The following is a 16,229-nucleotide window of genomic DNA, read 5'->3' as shown; positions in this document are numbered from 1 at the left end:
CCCAAGTGGCTCCTCAGATTTTCAGTTGCGTAGAGTCCATTTATAACCAAAATAATGCAAAACTATTTTAAATGATTTTCTAATGTAAAAAAAATGCAATATATCAAATATTTGTCATTTCTATGGATTTAATAACTGAACACTTTAAGAAATCTCCACTTTCCAACTGCTGGCACTCATTTTCTCACCGTCTTCGTCGCACTCTCCTTTCTCTCTCGTCTTTTTCCTCCTCTTCATTCCCTCTCGTCTCCCTCCACCCGCATGTGCTCTGCTGTGTGTCTGAGTCTGATCCTCCCTCTTCCCCGTCCCTACTGCTCTGTGTGTGGACAGTCTGGACACGCAGTTACACGTGTTGACCAATCGCCTGTAGCTTTCACCAAAGCAAAAGGGGAGGGGGCGGCTCCCAATGACGAGCCGGCTCCCGTCGCTCACTGCAAAGAGCCGGCTCTTAGAGCCGGTTCGTTCGCGACCGACACATCACTAATCAGTATCATTAAGTCTCGGCATCAAGTAATAAAGAAGAAATGTGGCTGAAGACTTTTGCACAAATGTTTTTAAGGGTTAAGGCTACTGTGCTTCGTTCTCCTCCAGTGTAAAGCTGCGTACCAGAGCCTGCTGATTGCGGACCAACACTGCCGTACCAGGAAGTACCTGCTGTGCCTGGCCAGCGGCGTGCCGTGTGTGTCTCATATTTGGGTGAGAGACTGCTGCAAAGAGAACAAGCTGCTGAACTACAGGAATTACCTGCTGCCTGCTGGCGTGGGGCCGAATGATGCTATAATGGAGTGGTGAGCTGAGGCGCTGTTGATAGATCTGAACTACGAGCTGCTGTGGATTAAACAAAATCAACATGACCTCATTTGCTACTTTGTTTTTCTTCAGGCATCCTCGATCTAGCCCGTTCAAGGCGCTGCGGGTCCTCCTGGTGTTTGAGAAGACAGCGGAGCTCTGGGCCCAGCTGATGACGATGGGCGGAGCTTCTTCTGTCCGACACTTCCAGCCAAACAAGGACAGCTCAGGTAACAGATCCACTTCCCAAAGACCACAGCTGAGTATCTGAAAAGCAAAATGACCGTTTGCTCTCCTGTCTGCAGACATTCCTGCTGGAAAGTACGACGTGGTGGTGACAGACCAGGCCTGTCCACCGCAGGTGGAGAAAAAAGTGACTTCACAGGAAGTCCCGCTGGTGTCTCCTGAGTGGCTGATCCAGAGTCTGATCTGCGGGGAGTGCCTCGGTTTCCACAGCCAGCCTCAGTTCCACCACGACCACTCCTCCTCCTCCTCCTCCTCCTCATAATCCGATTCCAACTTGTTGACATGCCTTCGACCAAGCTCAGTGTTCAGCATTAGTTCTGTTGCATGCCTCTGCTGTATATAACCTGTCTGTTTTTATGGATAATAAATTGTGACTTGTTTCATTTAAACCGATTTTAGGTTTATTTTATGTACAGGAAATGAAACCAGGAGCATTTCTTATATTTACACTTTATACAAGGTAATGTCTAATCCCAGACACAAACATTACCGAGAACATTCATCTGCTTCTGCCTTTATATAATAAACTTCATCACAAACACGTGTCAGAATAACCAGGAACATTTATGATCAGAGCAAAGACCCGGACCCGCTTCCTTGATTTGTTCTATTTTCTCAGATTATAAAAATTAACCACTAACTTAGTGGCAAGTTCAGATGAGTCAGATGGGTTTATTTATCAGGACCTTAAAAGCTACGAGTTCCATAGGAAGCTCTGGGCTTGAGTAAATGAGAGGAAGTGTGGGTGTTTAGTCTCAGTAGGCATGCAGCAGTGAATTGGAGAAACACGCGGCTTCTGCTGATGGTCAGATCTTCATCCTTTCTGCTCCTCTTAGACACTGAAACAAGAACCATTTTACGCTGTTGGTTAAAGCGCGTCCAACCACAGTTGGATGAATGAACGTGTTATCCATGCCCTACCCGCCCAAAGTGCCCCCAGCTTGTGTGTAGTATTTGTTGTAGTCCAGACGCAGTAACAGCTGAGCCAGGTCCGAGTTGATCTGATGGTTCCTCACACTTGAGAGGATTTTGAACAGCAGGGACGACTGGCGTCTAAAACCCTGAAATTTCAGAGTCCGCTCTGTGAAACAGATCTTTAGACAACATCTGCTCAAAACTGCTCCTCCAGGACTTACCTTTACCAGCAGGTCCAGCTGAGCAGTTCCTCTTTCATCTAGTGAAGCCACATTCTGACTCGCCAGAGAGCAGAAGTTCTGACACAGCTCCAGGATCTCATTCAGACAGTGGAACACCTGAGGACACACGTTACCATCAGACCTTCTGTCGTAAACACCCATGATGAGTCTTGTCAGCAGGCTGAGCTCTACCGGTTTCAGGAGGATGAAGGACTGGGCCAGCAGGTTGCTGAGGAAGTGATCGTGGGCCAGTCGGATGCTCTCAAAGTCTCTGGTGGAGTTGATCTGCTGCAGCAGCTGAGAGAACTGAGACTCTAGAACGTCCACCTGAAGAGGAACAAATAAACATCAAGCAGGTCATCTGATCAAATCTGAACCGAAAGACGTGGACAAACCGGTTCGGGTATAAAACAGTTTATTACAGTTTGAAAACACTCATCCTTAAACATCTGCCAGGCTTCCTCACCTGTAAGTAGTACTGCAGGTTGTCGATCAGGAACGCCATGTGGTTCCTGAGTCTCCACTTCACAGCGTCCGTCTGACTAGACAGGTGTTTCCTCTGCATCTGCAGCGCCCAGCAGTGCTGCAGCTGTGACTGCACCCGCCGCACGCTCAGCAGGTACCTGAACACCACATTGTACCTGAGCAGGAGGAGGAGCAAACAGGAGGTGAGGGTGGTCACAGCTACACACATGGGCTTTAGAAAGGAGGTACGCACTTCTCCAGAACGGCAGGAGTGAAGAGGATGTGCAGCGGCCACTGAACCTTGTAGGTGAGGCCGAGAGCCGCCCAGCCGGTGGGAGGAACCTCACGAGGGGAGGTGTCCTGAGGAGGAGTGGCCCCGTCTCTGGGGCCTGACGCCTCTGGAGACGATGGACAACGGTGTAAATGGGAAGGAGCTATGTACCTTACATGAGACTCCTCCTACTGTAAGATCTAAAATATAATTTTATCCTGATTTAAGTACCTTCTTAAATCCTCACTAAGCTGCAGCGGTTACCAGAAACAGACAAAGTAGAAGCACTGGAAAAAGAAACTACAAGTATAAGTTCTTCACATGACTCTTCATCTGGCTCAGAGGTCTCCAACCCTGGATGAGTTCTCTCAATGCAGCTACAGTCCTCTATGAAGTGCATTGGTGGAAGCACAAGTAGGCCAAGGCTTCGAGTGTGTAGTAAACAAGTAACGCAAACAACTGCAGAATTGGGACGGTGAGCATTATGTCATCAACCTGCACCACTGCGTCGTATCTCAGCGACTTCCTACATGTGGATGCAGGTCGCTGTTTGTGTTATTTTGCTGCTTGAATTGATTTTAAAACTGAATAATATTAAAACAAGTCATTTCATTGCTGGCATGCCGTGTCCACAAACACTCACCATCACCATTATTAGTTCATATTTTTCAACAAACATGTAACGCATGTTTGCAACAGAGAAACTTTAGATCACACATGTACACAACAATAACATCTTCTAAAAGGGCACATGAGCCATTTCTCCGCCTCTAAATTCCCCAAGGCTGATTTTTTTTCCCTCTTTTATTTTCCTTCATGACCTTAATATAAAAAACAAGTGAACCTTTGCTCTCTTTGCCCTGGTAGTCCACAGTTAGATGCAGCAGAGGCAGCAGGTTGTCGTCGTCCAGCAGCACCTTATGAGCAGCCTGCTGGAACGCCACGTTCACGTCTGGAAGGAGAAAACAGTCTCAGCACATGAAATCCATGACTGCTGCTAGTAGTGAACACAAATTCAGACACTTTTCATCAACAGAAACCAGCAGATGGTGGAAGCCCAGGTGTACAATGACTTTTTGGTCACAACCCACTAGAGCTAAATCAGAAGGTGAGGGCGACTCTGTGCTTCTGTTGTCTCTTATTAGCTGTAAGGTGACCCAAGCGGCTTAAACAGGCAAACATCTCGGTCTCTGCACAGACTAAAAAAAACTGGGTCAGCCACACAAAACAAGGCCAAAACCTCCTCTAAATGAATTAGAATTTTCTAAAGAGAATTGAAAACAAGTCAACTAAATGGTTTGTTTCACAGAATATTCTGGAGTGAGTGAAGGAGGGAGCAGGAGATCAGGGCACACGTCTGCAGTGGTGTGGATGCTGAACTGGTCAGTTGAGGTGAAGAAAGCGTTAAGCCAGACAGTGAAGGTGATCTTCATCTCGATCCTGACTTTTGGCCATTAGCGCTGAGTAATGCCAGAAACAAGATCATGAACACAAGCGGCTATAAGGAGTTTCCTTAGCAGGGAGGTTGGGCTCAGCCGTTGAGAGGGAGGAGCAAACAGCGGAGCCGCTGCTCCTCCGTGTTAATAGGAGCCAGCTGAGGCGGTTCAGGCATTTGGTCTGGATGCAGGGTCTGTTTAGAAAAAAATGCACACTCTGTTTATAAGTTGCTGCCGGCCTTGCAGCGCTTCTTCTAGCAGTAATCTGAAATTAATTCCTCCAAACAGCACGCCGAACTTCAGCTTACCCGTCGAGCAGAAAACCAGCAACAGAGGTGTCTGGGGGGAGGCCAACCTTCGCTTTAAGCGTACGCCATCGTTGGAAAGAGTCTCCTAAAAAAAGATTCTGATCTTATTTCTAGGGCCCGACTTCAGAGACACTTCTCCTCTTGCGACTCTCGGCCATTTTCAAAAGAACCCGGTGAGAACGACGAGGAATAAAAGCGGATCACTCTGCACATAGACAGAATGCGCAGGAAGTGAAAACTACCCAGCACCAAGAACGCACGACGACAGCCTTTCGTGAAAGCGTCAAAAAAATGATTGACAGTCTAAACAAACAACCGACTACACGTTTATTTGTGAAACATTTACAGGTACACCAGTTTAGGAGGTCAAAAACAGCTCTTCATCTACAGGGTCTGAGTCTTCCTCTGTAAAACGATGAACCCGATTATGATCTGATGAAGAGGAGGAGACCCCTCTGGCATCTAACCACCACTGTCTGAACTCCTTCCTCAGAGAAAACACCCAAATGAGAGGAACTGGTTGTCTCAAGAAAGTTTGCTATGGATCATAATTCTGTAAAATATTTCATGTATACAGAATGCATATGATATGATTTAACACCAGGTAAAATAAAAACACCCAGAGGTGAGTGAGATCTGTGCAGACATGTTTACCGTGCTCGGTGACTGCTGTTGGAGGAGTCTTCAACATGTGCTGAGCAAGGTCAATGAACACCTGATAGAGCTCGCCACGACCCAGCAGGTAGAAATCCTTAACGATCTGGAGGAGATCACAAACATCGTCAGCACAGCGCATATCCGAGTTCAACAAACAATTACGAAATGAAAAACCTTGAGCTGTTCCAGCAGATTTGCCTCCTCCACCATCAACGTCCACAGGTGCTGCAGATCAAAACAATAGGACCAGGGTTACGTTTTACAGCGCCGTCCCCGCCAACTTGTGTTTTTATTTAACCGAGTAAAGTAATGCAGCGATGCTGGTGCTCACCTCTGCCACTGTGCTCCTGATTCGATCGATTAAATTCTCAAAGTCCACCAGGCTGAACAGCGGCTGCTGTTTGAGTCTGTGTAGCTCAGCAGCAAAAAGGTCCTCCTGGTGCTTTAATATGGAGCCTAAAACAAAAGGACAAAGATGTGTTTGAGGGTCACTAATAAGCGGGCGCTAGACTCCACATATATATGAAGTACCGGCTCTGGACGGGCTGTGGTTGTGATTTTCAAACATTTGAACAGATTCTCCAACAAACAGGATCTTCTCAGCCACCCTGATGGGGATATAAGATGGCAGCATCTCTGTTCGCAGAGAGAACTGCTGGAGTGATGGAGCCAGCATGTTCTCCTCCTCGATCAGCCTCTGAAGACATTAGAGTAAACGCTGTTAGACAGACCCTATCCACGGACTGATGAAGGACTTTAACCGGCCTCACCAGGTCCTGTAATTCTCTGAGCTGCTTGCCACTTAAACCTCCCAGACCCAGGTCCTCCTCCTCCTCGTCCTGGCTGGCAGCAGCACCTCCTGCACTGGGACCCTGCTTTATGAAGAACTCCTCACTTTGATCCAGCAGCAATCCGTGAAGCATCCATGCTGCTAACTGCTTGTACATCACACCATGACACGCAGCCAGAATCCTGCAAAATGCAGAAAGAAAACTCACAAACCAAGACAATATCTGTCAGAATGTCAGCGTTATATACACAAACATAAAATAATAAAAACTTTATGCGGAGTGCAGAAGAATCAAAATAGGCCTCATTAACAAACCAAAACCAGATGAACTTTCGGACCGCTGAGACAAATACGTCATATGCAACACAAGCAAGCTGCAAAAAAGCGCTGAAATGTCTTGATTTACAATCATTAAAACCTACAGAACTCCAAATGGAGGGGACTTACTTTTCTAGAGCCATGCGTACAGGAGGGAGACCCCCGCAGCTGTGTTTGTAAACTGTCTCCAGGATCTGACAGCCGTGGATCTAAAACCATCAGACACACAGCTCTGTTACTGGGGTGGGCCATTCCCTTATAGAACAGTAATCCTATATTAGATTGTTAGACGGGAATTGTCTCATATTATTATAATCATCATCTCATATATTTATCTTATATATATATATATATATATATATATATATATATATATATATATATATATATATATATATATATATATATATATATATATATATATATATATATATATATATATATAATAACTTATTTTTATTGCAGTTTTTCAACAAAAAACAAACAACAGAACCAAAGAAAACCTGGTCAGAGGAGATGAAGGAGATTATTCTCATTACCACAAATACATGTATCAGTCATAAGTATACATACCAACGTTATCTATACACTTGTCACTTATCTAGACCCATAAAACAAATCCACTTTTTCCATTTAGTATTGTACTCGGATTCTCTTAACCTTAAAATATGTCAGTTTTTCCATCTGCGATATGGCTCGTACAATTATCATCCATTGGAGTTGGTCTGGTGCTGTGGGCTTGGGCCAGAGTCTTGTTATGGTCTTCCTTGCAACTATTAACAAAATCTTTACAAGTCATGGTCCTCATTCCGTACCCATTTAGTTATGATTCCCAAAAATAGTACAGTAGCTTCTCTTGGCACGTTGTATCCCAGGATGTCTTGTATTATGGTTTCAACATGAGTCCAAAATGACTGAATAGTGGGACAAGTCCAGAAAATATGGGTGTGATGAGCATCAAAGCTGCCACATCCTCTCCAACACAACTGTTTTATTTTAAGCAGTTTGCTCTTCACATGTGGAGTGATAAAAAACCTAATGATACACCTCCAGTTAAATTCACGCCAGCACAGAGTTTGAAGATGCCCGTGCTATACTGCAGATTTGGTACCATTCCTCTTCTGCCATTACATTTAGTTCTCATTCCCATTTTGTTTTTACATGAAGTGATGTAGTCTTTAAGTTACTCATCGAGCTGTTATATAATTTTGAGATAATCTTGGTGTTCTTTTGATTGTAAGATCGACATATTGTTTCAACAACCGGGTTAAACTCTTTAGAGGCTCCCCCTTTAATCTCCTTGTTGAAATAGACTCAATTGAAGATATCTAAAGAGATCCTGATTTTTCAAATCGAATTTGTCTTTCAGATCCTGGAAAGTTCTTATCATTTTAGTTTTAGTAGCCAGACAGAAGGTTGTTAAACCTTTCCTCATCCAGTCTTTAAAAACAGTGTTGGGTATTTTTATATCCTGGAATGAACCACACAGGAGAGAAGTCAGTAGGTTTTATACGCTGTGAAGAGGCAGCGGAGAGCAACCGGCCAAAAGCCTGCAAAGGCCCATGTTCGATTAACTCTGGCGTGTTCTCTCCACCACAGATGGTTTTATTGAAGCACAGGCAGACAAAGACAAAGAACAATCCATCACTGTCCACACTTAACCAATAACACTGTTGCTTCTATCTAAGGCGGGACCTTCTAAAAGGAAGTCTCAAGTTACAGGGGTGACTGCTAGCTTTTCTGTTGTCAAGCAGGGCATTCCAGAAAGGAAGCCTTAATTTGTGACTGACAGCCAGAAACTCAGTAACCATGGATACTTGTTGCCGGACAGGCTATTTCACCAACCTCCACAGCATACCAGACAAACATCAGGGTTTATCAGCCGCATTCCACAGTAAAGCCGGGCGTACACTGTGCGACTTTTTCACTCGTAGCACTCAGCTTCAGCTCAAACTGTACGACTTCCTCGCAGGGCAGATCTCACGAGTCATGCGCTCACACTGTACTCTGGTAGCAACACGTCGGACCTAAAAATATGCTAACAATAGCAGTTTTTACACAACACGTCAGACTTTTTTGTCTCGTTTTTGCCTGTTGTCCTTCGGGAGTACTGCAGGAGGACACGCAGGGATTTATGGGGGTTGGATGAGGAAAACAAAATAAAGAAAGTAAATCTGTGTTTTGTGATCACTATAATTTGACATGAACATGACAAACACGCTTTCTTGACAACCCTTGCCATTGTGTGTAAAAAAAAACTTGTAGAAATAAAAACGAACAACGTGTGTTATTAGGGAAATAGCGGGCGAGCGGTGTTGATGCATGCGCCATGAGCGGTTCTGGAACTTTTTGGGTCGCAGCCGCTCGCTGCGCCGCTTCAACCCTCACGAGGAACGAGCAAAATATCAAACACTCCAGAAATCCATGCGACCTCATGATTGCTGATCGGTAGCTGGTCACGTGGTGTTAATCGCCTCTTGTAACTCCTGTACACTACACGACGCTCAGCGCAAAACTCGCCCCGATCTTGTGGATTCTCGCACGAGAGGAAAATCGGCTCAAAAAAGTGAAAAAGTCGCACAGTGTACGCCCGACTTTAGAGAGAGGAGAAAAAACTCTGTGGCTTACTTATTAACATATGATTACTTAAAAAGGAACATGTAAGACAGTAATACATTAAACTACCTAACACAGAGTCATATAACCCTGGCTGGGCGGACAGGGACTCGGGTAGTGGTGAGAAGAAGAGGGGAGGTGGACTCGCTCTTTATGTTAACAACCGCTAGTGTTCCCCTAGTCACATTAAGGTGAGGATGGCTGTGTGTAACAAACGTTGAAATGTTGGCGGTCGGTCTCCGACCATATTATTTACCGCGTGAGTTTTCCCTCGCCATTATCATCATTGTTTACATCGCTCCTGATGCCAACGCGGTGCAGGCATATGACATCATCAGCTCTGCGACAGCGGACGTACTAAATCGTAGTACCTCTGCGTTTGTGGCTATAACGGGCGATTTTAATCACACGAACCTCTCCACTGTTCTACCTACATTCAAGCAGTATGTGGACTGCAAAACAAGAAACAATAAAACACTGGACCTGTTTTATGCCAATGCTGCTGAGGCATACACCTCCAGCCCTCTCCCTCCCCTGGCCAGGGCTGACCACAACCTGGTCTCCCTCCAGCCCCTTTATAGACCTGCCGTCCAGAGACAACCTGCAGCCACAAAAACGGTCACAACATGGACAAGGGAGTTGGAAGAGACTTTGCAGGGATGCTTTGAGTCAATGGACTGGTATGTTCTATTTCGTCTAGTCTTAGCCCTTAAGCGAGCTGCTATTGGAAGGGTGATCTCAGCATCAGCCAATCATGAAGAGCTTAAATGTACGCCCACCAAGTGGGCACCCCTTGTGGGTTATATAAGTGGAATGACCCCACTGTTCGCCTCCGTTTTCTCTTCACGCCAAGCTTAAGAGCTTCCTTTAAGAGCAATTATACAAGAAAAATCTACTCACTGACCATGTCCAGCGACGCCAGGACCTGCCCGGCCTGCCAGACGGGCTCCATCTCCAGCAGCGACCTGCACTCCAAGTATAAGGTCTGTCTCGGGGCTCACCATGCTGGCCTGGCCTTGACCCCCAGGCCTCGTGCCCGTTTTGTACCGCTCTGCCCGTGGCTGAAAAGGTCCGCCGGGTCGAGTACTTCACCCCCTCCACCTACGAGGAAATTCCGGTGGCTGGCACGTACTCGCTGGACAAGGCGTTACAGTTCTTCAACATCGGCCAGGAGCCAGCTGGCTCCTACCGACTGGACGATGCTGAGATCACCCTTCCAATAGCAGCTCACTTAAGGGCTGCGACTAGACTCATAGAATCTGGGGTTACAATACGTAACCAACGTTCTTTGTGATTCCAGTCAGGACAATATTGACAATCTGACAGGCTGTGTTACAGACTAAATCAACTTCTGTGTTGACACGGTAGTCCCCCAAAAAACCATACTGTGCATCCCCAACAATAAGCCCTGGGTTTCCAAAGACATAAAAGCAACCCTGAACAAGAAAAAAAGAGCTTTTAGAAATGGTGACAGAGATCAGCTGAAACTGGTGCAGAAGGAGCTGAAAGCCATGATTGCTGAGGGGAAAGAGTCCTACAGACAGAGGCTGGAAAACAAACTGCAGGAAAACAACACCAGGGAGGTGTGGAATGGAATGCGGGCTATCACTGGCCTGAGACAAAAGAGAGGTGTTGGGATGTCGGAAGTGCTAACAACCTAAATCTATACTTCAATAGGTTCGACTGCCCAGCGTCTCCTGTCTCCACAGCCAGCTCTTCCCATCATCTTGGCTGGATCCCCTGCAGTTTGCTTATCAACCTCGTATCGGTGTGGAGGATGCCTTCATCTACCTGCTGGACCAGGCATATTCTCATCTGGACATTGCTGGGAGCACTGTGAGGGTCATGTTCTTCGACTTCTCTAGTGCCTTTAACACGATCAGACCATCACTGCTGGGGAACAAGCTCACAGAAATGCAGGTGGACGCCCCACTTGTAGGTTGGATTACGGACTATTTAACAAGCAGACCACAGCATGTCCGACTGATGAGCTGCCGCTCAGATAACATCCTGAGCAACACGGGGGCGCCGCAGGGGACAGTTCTATCACCCTTCCTCTTCACCCTTTACACATCTGACTTCAGGTACAAGTCTCAGTCTTGCCATCTGCAGGAATTCTCTGATGACTCTGCCATCGTGGGCTGTATCAGGGATGGTCAGGAGGTGGAGTACAGGAGTGTGGTGGACAGCTTTGTGGAGTGGTGTGAGCTAAACCACCTACAACTTAACATCACAAAGACTAAGGAACTGATTATGGACTTTAGGAAGCAGGCCCCACCTCCTACTCCTGTCACCATAAGAGGGGCTGACGTTGTGATCGTTGAGGACTACCGGTATCTGGGTGTACACTTGGACTGTAAACTGGACTGGACCAAGAACACCAATGCCATCTTCAAAAAAGGGCAGAGTCGGCTTTTCCTACTGAGGCGGCTCGGGTCCTTCAATGTTGGGAGGAAAATGTTGACCATGTTCTACCACTCGGTGTTGGAGAGCGTTGTGTTCTTTGCAGCTGTGTGCTGGGGCAGTGGGGTGAAGATAGCTGATGCCAACAGGCTGAACAAGCTGATTAGAAGGGCTGGTTCTGTCCTGGGTGTTAGACTGGAGAACCTGGAGGAGGTGTCTGAGAGGAGAATGCTTAAAAAGCTTCTCTCTATCATGGACAACCCCTCCCACCCCATGCACGCCCACATGATGGACCACCGAAGCACACGCAGCAAAAGACTCATTGCGCCTAAATGCAGAACTGACCGCCACAGGAAATCCTTCGTACCGGTGGCAATAGGATTGTTTAACTCTTCCTCACGCTGTAGGTGATTCTCCTAATACTATTACCTTGGCTGTTCTGTTCCATCCCAGACCGTGCAATATTACCCAAGAGTTCTTATTGGAAATATGTTTGCATTCCTCCATCATATGCTGCTACTACCCTTAATTCTATTGCACAATACTCTGATCATTTTCGAAAATCACCTGCACTGATAGCTTAATTACTTATTCACCAGGATACAGTCATGTATTTTATTTGTTGAGTTATCGGAGTATTTCTCTTGCACTATCCTATTGTATACTACTGTACACTATTTTTACTATATATATCGTATATCTTATATCTGTTTCACCTGTTTCTTTGTCTCTAGCATGTACATGACACAACAATTTCCCTCGGGATGAATAAAGTTGTTATCTTATCTTATCATTAACTAGATTATAGTTCGTAGGGATGAGCGAGTACACCACTATCTGTATCTGTATCTGTTCAACCAACTAAATTATCTGTATCTGTACTCGGAAGTGGGCGTGGCATAGCCCGGAAGTGGGCGTGGTTTACATCAATACATTATTTTAAGTCTGAAATTGATATGGAATGATCAGAAGTTGATATGTGTATTGTTTATTTGAAAACTATTTACAGAGCAGCCTCAGAATTGAGATTAAATATTTTTGATCACAATAGTAAAGAAACTATTACAGAACAAGTGTTTCAATAAAATCAGAACATTAATATTTAAGTGCATGGATTAATACATCTGAACTCATGCAGTAGGAACTAGGAAATATGAAATGCTAGAACCAGACACAACTTTATATATATATATTTTATTTTAATTTGATTAAACTGATTTTTTTCTTAATGTTCTTGGCATTTTGCCCCACACAAAGTTAAACAAAACAATGTTGATTAAGGTGTGTGTGTCTGAGAGACATAGAGAGGGTGAGAGGGAGAGAGATGGAGATAAAAAATAAAAAAACACGACAGGAGCGGAGGTAGTGAGTGACTGACACAGCACGTCAGCTCTGTCTTGTCAAATGCACCATGTAAGTTAAGAAAAAAGTAACTTTAAATATTCAACCGAAAAAGAGGCGAGTTGAAGAAAACCTAGGGAAAACTGAAGAAACGTGAGCAACAGTGAAGCAAGCACAGCAAGATCTGTTACTGTCTGTGTGTGTGCGTGGATGAGCCGGACGGACTGAGCTCCCGGCCGGCTAGAGAGTTTTGTGTGTAGGGAGGAGCGGGTGCTCTATGTGACTGGCCAATCACAGAGCGTGAAGACAGTCAGTTACCCAATGAGGATTTTCCTTCAGCACGATTACAGATATTTACGAGCTTTACTCGTTTCATGCTCGTATTCGTCAAAAATGCTTTAACCGTACCGGATACTCGTTTCAGACGAGTATCCGGCTCATCCCTAATAGTTAGCCTCATATAATAATTCTGTTTTTTAGTTAAATTTATCCCCAAGTATTTTATTACTTGGGTTTTCCAATTGATATTTAATCTATTTCTAATTTCCTCTCCTGGTGTATAGTTGAAGTGGATAACTTGTGATTTTGCCATGTTAAGTTTGTAACCTGAATAAAGATTAAACCTTTCTAATAAGTCCAAAAGTCTAGGAAGAGATGTATCTAACTCACTGAGGTATAACATAACATCGTCCGCGAACAAGCCAATTTGTGTTCATTTCCACCTATTACGATCCCTTTCAACCCTTCCTCTTGTCGAATTGCTTGTGCCAATGGCTCGATATACAGTTCAAAAAGCGTGGGACTTAAACAGCATCCCTGCCTTGTGCCTCTACTTAGCTCAAAACGATCTGACAAAGAGCCGTTCACCTTAATTCTAGCAGTGGGGTGCTGATACAATGCCTTAATGATCTTAACTACATCTTCATTAAATCCAAATCTTTGCAAAGTTTAATAGAGAAACCCCAATCTACTCTATCAAATGCCTTTTCGGCATCAAGGCTGAACTAATTTTATGTTCTATTAATTGTATGGAATATATGGATAGTTCTGCTAATATTGTCCTGTGTTTGTCTTCCTGGTATAAACCCACACTGGTCCTCATCTATTAGATCTGTTATAAAGGTTTCTAGTCGCTTCCCAATAATTGAGGTGTATATTTTGTAATCTATGTTCAAAATTGATATTGGCCTATAATTTATACAGTCTTTTCTATCTTTATTTTTCTTAGGTATCAAGGAAATAATGGCCTCCTTCCAAGAGGGAGGTATCTGACCTTCCTTTATAGTCCAATTAAAATAATTTAACAAAAGCATTATCTTTTATATTTATGATTCTTTCAGTTACAGATTTAATATTAGAAGGAGATTGTTTTGTTTACATTTTGGGTATTTTGTAAAGTCTACTTTCAAATAAAAGCACAAAACTGTAGGAAAGTCTAAAATCCCTTATAATTTGACCAAGAATTAGGGATTAAGGAGCCAGGATTAATGTCTTAACAGTCTATCATGTTAAAGGAGAATCCAGAGAAACTTCTGAGTATATCTTAAAGCTCTTTATAAGGATCTCTGAGTAGAATTAAAAAGCATTTTTGGTCTAAAAGGAGAAAAGGGGCATGTCTGCTTTTTAGCAGTGCGATACAGATCGTGTAGAGGGAAAAAATAACACCCGGACATGTTTTGATTGGTTGAATAAAAAAAAGAAAGAAAGAAATAACTGTTTCTGAGTATTTCATCAGTGAAGCACGGTGGTGACAGAATCATGGTGTCACACCTATGAGTGAAATTTTATCAGAAGCAATCAAGAATTTAAAGAAGGACAACGTCCTTAAATGTAAAAACAATTTTGCAAAAGAATCTAAGTGAAAGTCTAGCTCTGACATTAATAAAAATGCTGTTGAGCAGTCAAAAGTCAGAGGTAACCCACTAACATGAAGAGTTTATACTGTGCAAAGGGTCGGATTGGAATGACTGATCATATATTTGTGAGAAAACAGCAGCAGCTTTTGTGTGAGGGATAAAATGAGTTTACATTTCATTTTATTAAGTTCATGCATTAAGCGTTCCTTACCTTCTGTGATTTTATGGTCTCCACCACCACCATAACAGAGGGGAACAGCAACTGAAACTTCAATAAAAAATGCAGCTTTAGACAGATTTGAATCAAGTAAACAACTGTTAAGCTTTTATTACAGAATTACCTCATCAAGCTTGTAATTTACGTGAGATATTGTCAAGTGTGGATCTCCCAGGAACTGAAACAAACACACAGGTCAAATGAGCTTCCTCTTATGTGTTCAATGAGTCCCGGGTATTAGCTGTTTGATGGTTTTACCTCCTGCTCCAGGTCCAGCAGGGCCTGTCTGTACGGCTGCAACATTGAGTCCAGACCAGTGCAAAATGCCCGCAAATAAATTCCATGAAGTCCCGTCTGGTTCAGCGGGTTCATGTGGTGTTCCTGCAAAATACATTGTGTATAAACAAAGGGGGCTTCGTTCTGGATTAAAGACTGAAAAGTATTTTAAATGACGTGAAGAATTGAAGGAAAGTTCAATTTAAATTTTATTTATTTCATGTTTTGTTGAGGATATTTTCTTTGTATTTTAATATAAACTGTGTTGGATTTGATGTGATCAAATACCAGCTAATAAAGTACATTTGTGCTGATGGAGATACTCAAAAATTAAGCTGTGAGCAATAAAAGTTTAAATCATATGCAAACGTTTCATGACACCGATAATAACCTGCTGGTGAACATGGCCGGTGTGTTGCTCTATAAACTCAGTGAAGCGTATGTAATCTGAGCCCAGTTTACACAGCCGGTTCAGGACACTGGTCTCACTGGGGTGAAGGAAGGGCAGGTCCTGGGACACCTGGAAAGGAAATTAAAAGATGATGTCACGCTGAGAAAAGACTGGCATCTTTTTTTAATAAACTAGCTCTGGTTGATCGCAAGTGAAAATGGAATCAAGAGTGTAAATGGTGTTTTGAAATAAAATTAATTGAAAATCTCTTATCAATAGAACTGTGCAGCAACAAATATATTCAAGGTAAAATAATTATAAAAAGCATCCAAGAGTGAGAAAAAAATTATTACACAGCCATATGATAAGCAATGTAATTTTAGAAGTAAATAGCTAGGTTAAGCTTTTGCTACTGAGTGCTAGCATTTAAACGGCATTGCTCAGTCAGTTTTTACCTGTAGACCTGTTCGTTTGTTCCATGAGAAGATTGCACCTGGGTATCTACTCAGCGCCAACAACAGCTCGTGAATCATGTTTTTTCATCTAGTGACAACAGGTAACACAGCAAAGCTTCTCACTCAGACAAAAACAAACCAGCGCCTTCCGGTCACGGTGTCGCAGGTTTCTTACGTTTAACGCACTGGTTGCGTCACGTTTTTGTAGACGGGGTTGCGCTGTCTGTTTTTATTGTTTATCACAAAATAAATCAGTGT

At 43.7% G+C, this 16,229-nt stretch overlaps 2 protein-coding genes across 8 annotated transcripts in view; one reads left to right on the top strand and one right to left on the bottom strand.

The window, feature by feature from the left end:
- Positions 1 to 1,424, top strand: part of tp53bp1 (tumor protein p53 binding protein, 1) — a 37,309-nt gene extending 35,885 nt beyond the window's left edge. For all 7 annotated transcript variants that reach the window (XM_054732530.2, XM_054732529.2, XM_015953978.3 and 4 more), the window contains 3 exons: positions 592 to 788; positions 883 to 1,019; positions 1,095 to 1,424. In XM_054732530.2, coding sequence (XP_054588505.2) covers positions 592 to 788; positions 883 to 1,019; positions 1,095 to 1,297 — 537 coding nt within the window. In that variant the 3' untranslated portion in view covers positions 1,298 to 1,424. The remainder of the gene's footprint in view (positions 1 to 591; positions 789 to 882; positions 1,020 to 1,094) is intronic.
- tubgcp4 (tubulin gamma complex component 4) lies at positions 1,411 to 16,160 on the bottom strand. The gene is made up of 18 exons (XM_015953981.3): positions 15,972 to 16,160; positions 15,517 to 15,645; positions 15,108 to 15,230; positions 14,974 to 15,027; positions 14,844 to 14,900; positions 6,546 to 6,625; positions 6,079 to 6,280; positions 5,840 to 6,005; positions 5,640 to 5,764; positions 5,483 to 5,533; positions 5,306 to 5,411; positions 3,752 to 3,859; positions 2,890 to 3,034; positions 2,638 to 2,812; positions 2,364 to 2,498; positions 2,172 to 2,288; positions 1,957 to 2,096; positions 1,411 to 1,874 (listed from the first exon to the last, which is right to left on the bottom strand). Exons 1-18 carry the CDS (start codon positions 16,047 to 16,049, stop codon positions 1,868 to 1,870), a joined length of 1,998 nt encoding a protein of 665 aa, XP_015809467.3. The 5' UTR covers positions 16,050 to 16,160; the 3' UTR covers positions 1,411 to 1,867.
- Between the last annotated feature and the right edge of the window lie 69 nt (positions 16,161 to 16,229).

This window comes from Nothobranchius furzeri, chromosome 9 (assembly GCF_043380555.1).
Source record: "Nothobranchius furzeri strain GRZ-AD chromosome 9, NfurGRZ-RIMD1, whole genome shotgun sequence".
Lineage (NCBI taxonomy): Eukaryota > Metazoa > Chordata > Actinopteri > Cyprinodontiformes > Nothobranchiidae > Nothobranchius > Nothobranchius furzeri.
This window is presented reverse-complemented; position numbering and strand designations above follow the sequence as displayed.

Bases quoted from the DNA above. Each gene is read 5' to 3' on its own strand.
- tubgcp4 (XM_015953981.3), bottom strand. From the start codon at position 16,049: ATGATTCACGAGCTGTTGTTGGCGCTGAGTAGATACCCAGGTGCAATC. The intron at 15,231-15,516 runs GTTATTATCGGT...TGTATTTTGCAG, and splicing joins CCGGCCATGTTCACCAGCAG to GAACACCACATGAACCCGCT. The intron at 2,097-2,171 runs GTAAGTCCTGGA...CTGAAATTTCAG, and splicing joins AGCTGGACCTGCTGGTAAAG to GGTTTTAGACGCCAGTCGTC.